This window comes from Eutrema salsugineum, unplaced genomic scaffold (assembly GCF_000478725.1).
Source record: "Eutrema salsugineum unplaced genomic scaffold, Eutsalg1_0 scaffold_10, whole genome shotgun sequence".
Classification (NCBI taxonomy): Eukaryota; Viridiplantae; Streptophyta; class Magnoliopsida; order Brassicales; family Brassicaceae; genus Eutrema; species Eutrema salsugineum.
In genome coordinates this window covers 6,573,494-6,581,084 of record NW_006256908.1, presented here as the reverse complement: position 1 = coordinate 6,581,084, position 7,591 = coordinate 6,573,494, and the positions used below count along the sequence as shown (strand labels likewise).

The following is a 7,591-nucleotide window of genomic DNA, read 5'->3' as shown; positions in this document are numbered from 1 at the left end:
GAAGGACCTGATGGTTTTCTGGTCCTCTATTGCTCGAAGGATCATTTTGAACATCACCGAGAAGACAACCCCAGAGATTAATCCAGCTATGGCTCCAACGAAGAACCCTAAGATCCATGCCGCTACTTTCTTCTTCTTGTTCTTCTTCTTCTTCTTCGTCTGCTTTTTCTCCGGTTTTGGAGTGTCCCCTGTTGCTTTCGATGTGGTGGTGTTGTTTGATTTCTTCGTGGAATTTGAAGACGGAGTTTCAGCAAGAATGTGTCTTGTTTGGTGTGGAGATGACTGTAATTTGATTTTGCTCATAACCGGAACCGGACCTTCCAAAAACCGGTTTTCAGAGAAATCAAAGAACCGGAGATTGTGCAACGACACAACTGCCTCCGGGATCTTGCCTGAGAATAGATTGTTTGCGACGGAGAGGCTCTCAAGATTGCGTAGATTCTTCAAGAAATTCAAGTTCCCAGAGAATTTGTTCGAAGAAAGATCAAGGATTCGAAGACGGATCAAACCAGAAAAGTTCCCCGGAATCTGACCGGAAAATCTGTTGTTTCGAACATCAAAGACTTCGAGCTTCTTACAGTTTAAGACATCCACTGGAAGACCGTTGACCAACTGGTTGTTAGATAAAGTGAGTTCCTTGAGCTCCGACAGCTTTCCGACCGCCGGCGATATGGTCCCCGTCAAGCTCCGGGATCGGTAAACGAGCCTCGTTACACGGAGAACGTAATCTCCGGTGGCGGAGGAGAGTCTTCTCTCGCAGAAAACTCCTCCGCGACCGCACGGGTTGACGATACCAGTGGACGAAGAGAGTTGACCGTTGACTCCGAGCTCTGTTTCGATGATTTGAAGAGCTTTGAGATCTGAGGAATCGATCTCGAGCCACTCGGTGGAGGAGACGAGAGAAGAGAGAATAAGAAGGGAGAGAACGGCGAGGAAGAGTGGCCGGAGAAAGCGATCGGCGTTTCCCGTGGGAACAGCCATTTTAATAATTTTTTGTTTAGAAAGAGTTTCTTCTTGTGGGTATTGTCGGAGTCTACTCTTAGTTTATTTATGGTCAGCAACTGCCGCTAATCTATTGAAAAGTCTTTTACGTGTTCTACGGTTTTGTTTTTCCTACAGAATGTTATTTCATTATTTCAATATATATTCTCAAGTTAATTTTGTATTATTATATGACTTATTTATGTGAAGACTGACTTTAAGTCACTTTTTTCACAAGAAGTACAATATTGATTGTTGAATTTAGAAATTAAAATTAACAATATACTCACGTTAACATGTATATTATATACATATGGTTAGGACTTAGGACTGCCTTCTGCCGTGTTCAAGGGATCCCAATCCCGAATCCATATGTAAGAAAGTTACGTGATTGTTGAAAATTGCTCAGAAAAAAAGGTGAGAGTATTGAAAATTGCTCAGAAAAAAAGGTGAGAGTATTGAAAATTGCAAATAATTTGCAATTTTTATTATAAATCTTGGATGATCTATGTTATTTTTTTTTGAAAATAAATGGATGATCTATGTTAGGACTCTTATCTCATGTTCAACGACCACTAAACTACACATGCATTGCATGCATGCATACTTATGAATTTTATTTGATAAAAAAACACATGATTTTTTTTATATATACTCTCTTATTAATTACTGGTTTTGGAGGAAAATCGATTCATTATGTAATTCGTTTTTTGTTTTTTTTTTTGTTAATTAGTTCATAATCCTAATCTTGTTTTAACTAAAGTTTGAGAATGAAAAAGAACAACATTAAACAAAACCTACTAATCCTGAACCGTGGGATGAGCTACTCGTAAAGTGTATGATCGGGTAACTTTCCAGGATATAGTATATGGGAAGTAATGTGGAAAATGTGAACATAGGCACATAGCTAGTTGCAACTTGCAATCTTAAAAAAATGAAAAAAAAAACTTGCAATCTTAAAAAAATGAAAAAAAAACTTGCAATCTAGATAGGGATTCAGTTATTGACTTGACCGTGTAAGCGTTGATAAGTCAAAAGTCTACTCTGTGGGTTCCACAGTGAGCCACCGGTCTCTACACGTTAGAAATTATTGGAGGTAATGTATGGTTCCACACCTTTTTTCTTTTTCAGTCACTATTGTTAGCGTTTTATCATTTATTATGTCGATAAGTTCGTTGTCGGAATTAATAAGATTCCGAAAGGTGAGAGTGGAATCAGTCGTTCGAAAACAGACTGCAAACTAACAGCAAAAGATAAATATACAATGGTGAAATAAGTAGTAAATGAAACAACTGTCTGTATCTCGTATCGATGCGCATATCGGCATATTCATATGCAATGGTGGACACATAAATTACTTTGATGGGAAACAAAATATCAATTTTAAAATAACAAATTTGGGTGAATAGACAAAATTTGCCAAACATGGTAGTAACTTTTCTCATCATTTGTGTAACATCCCTGTTTCTAGATCTTAATTTTTAATTTCCAATTAAATCAATTCTTTTTTCTTTTTTCTTTTTTCCTTTTTCCTATTAAAATGAAATAAAGTAGTCACAGAGCATTATTACATTCGAAACATAAAAATAATAAACAAAAGCTTGATTATCCATGATTTCGGCTTTGGCAAGAATATCTGCTAGAAATTTTTCATCTCTTGAAATCCATTGAAACTTGATATCATCAAACTTTGTGCTCCATTGCCATATTTCTCGTATCCAATTAAAGACTCCAAAGTTCAAAGGTTCCTTTGTAACCAGCTTGATTAGATTTTTGCAATCTCCTTCAAAAATAACCTTTTTGAACCCCTTAATCCAACAATTTTGCATAGCAATTATCAATGCTTGAAACTCACTTTATAGAGCATTGTTTGCTTGTGAACTTTCAGCTTGACCGGCGCCGCGCCGTTATAAACTCCTTGATCATCTCTTATAATCCAACCAGTTTTAGAGTGTTACATATGATCCATCATAGTTACACTTGATCCAGCCTTTTTTTCTTTCGGGATATTCTTTCCACCAAATATTTCTTGTTTTTATTCTTTCTTATCTAAAATATTATTATTTCATTGTACATAAATCCAAATCTTCATTTTCTATTTCTTTTTTTTTATGATTTGTCTATATATGTTTCTACAGGGAATCAAAATCTGAACAAGGCAATACTACAAGGAGCCAAAATACCAAACCAAAGTGTCAAAGACACATAAACATTTTAAACCGAAGTGAACCGGTGCATCCTTACCACATTTTCTATTCGGTTCAAGTTCAACTTCCCGGTATAAGTTCAACTTCCCGGTTCAAGCAAACTGGTTTCCTTCGCCTTCTCACTCTTGACTTTTTACATTGGACTAGAGTTTCTCCGAGAGGCGGCAAGCGATTCGCAGGCTGTTTTTTCACGACGAAGTGAGAACGTTGAGATTAGAAAACCTGAAAATGGAGAATCGAGAAGATCTTAAATCGATTCTTCCATACCTTCCTCTTGTGATCCGCTCGTCATCGCTGTATTGGCCGCCGCGCGTGGTGGAGGCGCTAAAGGCCATGTCTGAAGGACCGTCTCACAGCCGAGTTGACTCGGGAGAGGTTCTCTGGCAAGCTATTTCCGATATGAGACGATCCCTTTCTTTGTCAAACACCCTTCTCGCTCCCTCTGCTTCTCAAGGCTACGCCTTTTTATTCGACGAAGTGATTAATCCCCTTTTTCTTTGGCCTCGCTTATCAAGTTTTGGTTTTTATCAAATTCCCCTGATTAATTTCTCCTTGCAATGGAAATTGTGGTGATGGATTTGAGTAGCTGAATGAAAGTTTTGCTATTAATACTTGCAGCTGATACATGATAAAGAGTCAAAGAGATGGTTTGATGAGATTATCCCGGCAATCTCGGGGTTACTCCTTAGGTTTCCATCTCTATTAGAAGTCCACTTTCAAAATGCGGATAGTGTCGTTAGTGGAATCAAAACAGGTCTCCGCTTGTTAAATTCTCAACAAGCTGGCATAGTTTTCCTCAGCCAGGTATTGATGCTATGTGCTGTTTCCTACATATCTGTTTAAAAGTGCATTCCTTTTAACGAAAAACAAGTTTAAAGTAATATTTCTGACTCCTGAGTGATTCATGGGTAGGAAAAATAGGTCGAAGTTATGTGTTCTTCCTGAAATTTTGTCTTCGACATTATTGGTATCAACTTCCTGAATCAGATAACGTCCAAGTGATTGATTTTCACACTTGTTGTACACGACGTTGTTCAGTTTGCTAGATAGGATTTGCTGGATCGCATGGTTAATCTGTTAGATATATTCGGAAGAGTGATGACCTGGTCTTGTTGAAGATGTAGTAGTCTGTGTCTTTATGGATTATCAGTTTCTTTACATGTCCGTTACGCTTTGCAGGAGTTAATTGGAGCTCTTCTTGCCTGCGCTTTCTTTTGTTTGTTTCCAGTTTCTAATAGAGGTGCAAAAGACCTTCCAGTCATCAACTTTGATAATTTGTTTGCGTATGTGATCTCTCGCTTTAACTTCTAAACTTTTCCTAACAATTAGGCCTACATTTTAATATTTATTTCAGTGACAATCACACTAGGGAGTTTAAAAAAAAAAGTAAATCCTCTAGAGATCCCATGTGGCTTCAGTTTCCATTGAGAGCTCACTTGTTAGACATAAAAAAGCCTGCTCTGGAAAAAACATATTTTACAATGATTCACTGGCTAGCATGTGTCATGTCAAGATTGCGTTTTTTTAATCTGAAATTCACTTGTGGTAGCTTGTCTCGTGGCCATTGAGTAAGTTTCATTTGACGACTTCGACTTCGGGTAGATGCAGTCCGACATAAAAGTTTCATTTGCTTTTCAGGAGCCTTTATGAAAGTTATAGTGAAAGTCACGAAAGCAAGATAAGGTGTATTATGCATTACTTCGAAAGGGTGTGCTCTTCTTTGCCTACTGGGACCGTTTCATTTGAACGCAAAATTCTTCCGGCTGAATACCACAATTCTTCTACAACTTCTCCTGAGGCTGATATTTGGAGCAAGTCTGACGTTTCCCTTTGTGCCTTTAAGGTAATAGGAACACGGTTGTGGATTTCTTTGCTTTGCACCACAATTTTTGCAAATCCTTGTAGATTATTTTCTCAGACATATTCTATTGTTATAGGTTCACTCTTCTGGGTTAATAGAAGATCAATCTAATAATGCTCTGGAAGTGGACTTTGCGAACAAGTATCTCGGAGGTGGTGCCCTAAATAGGGGGTGCGTACAGGTTTGACACTCATACTGCATATTAGATTTCAGAAGCATACATGATTCGTTCCTTGAGTCTTGAGTTTCTTTTTGGTAAAACAATGGCTTGGGATTTTTCGTTTGCTTTTAATATGATTCTTGTGCAGGAGGAGATACGCTTCATGATCAACCCTGAATTAATCGCTGGCATGCTTTTCTTGCCTCGCATGGATGACAATGAAGCTATAGAAATAGTTGGTGCAGAAAGATTTTCATGTTATACAGGGTGAGATTTGGTAGTGTTGTATCATTGTTCTATCTGTACTTAATAATGGCTGTATTAATCTCTGTATTTTGTTACTTGTATGAACCAATAAGCTCGTTGACATGTCAATCTGTACAAATCCTGATTGAGGCACGTTGAAAAATAGTAAAAGAAGTGTGCAACTAAATTATATATTGTTTTATCTTGTAGTTATGCATCATAAATAAGGGTCAGAGTTATGTATTTACTGACGTAGTAGTGGTTGGCATCTAGATTATCAGCTTTTGAATAATCGTTGATTCTTTATAGTTATTTACCCTTATTTTCCGCTATAGGTATGCATCTTCATTTCGGTTTGCTGGTAACTACATTGACAAAAAGGCAATGGATTCTTTCAAAAGGCGGAGAACCAGAATTGTTGCAATAGATGCATTATGTGCCCCGAAGATGAGACATTTTAAAGATATATGCCTTTTGCGGTATGTAAAACCTTCTTCTGGGGATTCAAAGTTTAATTAGACAATCTTAAGTTTGTGTTTATTTGACATTTTAGAGGTTTGCTACTCTTCTATTCTCTTTACACTTGAAATCTAATGTATATTTTTCTATCATTTTGTCTTTTTCCAGGGAAATTAACAAGGCTCTAAGTGGCTTTTTAAATCATAGAATATCTTGGCAGCACCAGAATATATTCATAGATAAAGGAGACAATGAAATTCAGCTTGCCAGTAACGACATAGTTTCTGGTCTTTTGCATACAGAAACTACTGCGGTTGGAATTTTTGCTACGAATCTTTAGTACCTTTTTAATTAGTAGGCATTTTTAAGTAATCTTTTGGAAAGGAATAGTTTCAGACTCTTTTTGATAGTTTCTACTCTAACAGTCACACGGAGCTCCATTAAATGATGTCGAGACAGATAGAGAAAAGCCTGCTAGCAATTTAGTCAGAGATTTTTGTGTGGAAGGAGCGGATTGCATGGATCATGAAAATGTTGGTATCGCGACTGGGAATTGGGGATGTGGTGTTTTTGGAGGAGACCCAGAGCTAAAGGCTATGATCCAATGGCTTGCTGCTTCCCAGGTGCCCTTTCTCATCGTAATCATAATTTTCTTAGATGGTGCAAGTTGAGTACCTATACGCTACAAGTGTAAAAACATAAAAGATCACTTCTCTTGAAAACATGAACTTGGTGTGTTTTGACTTTAAGAAGCACTCCATGCCACTTTTGAGTCTGAGCTAATATTTTTTTCTAGAGTTAGACTCAAATTTTCCCAGTCTTTGGTTTGGACGATGAGATATATAGTGGTTTTCATTTGACTCTTCTTTCTTGACTTGGTCATGACTATTTTCCAGGCGCGGAGACCATTCATATCATACTATACGTTTGGATTGCAGGCCCTTGAAAACCTAGATCAGGTAATCTCTCTTTCTCTATAACACTCTACTACTCTGAAACCTTTCTTTCAGTTTCTTCATTTTCTCCTCTGCTTTCAGAACTGACACTTACTAAGAATTAGATTTGTAGTTAGTGGAATAGAGTATCCGGTGTATTGTACTGTTCAGGCTGTGTGTGAACTTTCATTGATTTTGCAACTGATACATCATCTTACAAGGACAGGTGACGAAGTGGATTCTTTCCCATGAATGGACCGTTGGAGATCTCTGGAACATGATGCTAGAATATTCTGCTCAAAGGCTGTACAAGCATACCAATCTTGGCTTCTTCTCTTGGCTACTTCCATCTCTAGCTGCCACCAATGAGGCTATCTGGCCGTCTTGACTCCGAAAATTCCCCTTGATCAATTGTTTGCTGTATCTATGCATTTCCCCACATGTATATAGAAAGTGATTATTTTCAACTTACAAGAATGACTAAGTTGTATTTTCACCAGTTCTTGATCAGTACATGCTGATTTATGGTTTGGTCAAATGTTTGTATCAGTCTTTAGTTAAATGAAACAAGTTCTTTTGTCTGGTAATGCTGAAATTTTCCGGGCACAAACATTTGCAGTCAGAGTAAATGAATGGACTTGGTGTATCAGGAAAACGTGTTCCTCTTTGACTTTGGTGCCATCTGTTATAAAGAAATAAAAGTGGGTCCTTGTTTCTTTTTCTTCAAGCTAGTTAACGAACT

General features: G+C 37.5%; 2 protein-coding genes across 2 annotated transcripts in view; one reads left to right on the top strand and one right to left on the bottom strand.

The window, feature by feature from the left end:
* Positions 1-1,034, bottom strand: part of LOC18027995 (leucine-rich repeat receptor-like serine/threonine/tyrosine-protein kinase SOBIR1) — a 2,223-nt gene extending 1,189 nt beyond the window's left edge. The window contains exon 1 of the mRNA XM_006410255.2: positions 1-1,034. This exon is cut by the window's left edge and continues 1 nt beyond it. Coding sequence (XP_006410318.2) covers positions 1-981 — 981 coding nt within the window. The 5' untranslated portion in view covers positions 982-1,034.
* Positions 1,035-3,305: 2,271 nt separating this feature from the next.
* LOC18027994 (poly(ADP-ribose) glycohydrolase 1) lies at positions 3,306-7,450 on the top strand. The gene is made up of 11 exons (XM_024147993.1): positions 3,306-3,665; positions 3,807-3,992; positions 4,368-4,471; positions 4,827-5,031; positions 5,126-5,230; positions 5,358-5,476; positions 5,791-5,934; positions 6,083-6,227; positions 6,340-6,537; positions 6,811-6,873; positions 7,076-7,450. The coding sequence occupies exons 1-11, from the start codon at positions 3,417-3,419 to the stop codon at positions 7,235-7,237; spliced, it is 1,680 nt and encodes a 559-aa protein (XP_024003761.1). The 5' UTR covers positions 3,306-3,416; the 3' UTR covers positions 7,238-7,450.
* Positions 7,451-7,591: the final 141 nt, after the last annotated feature.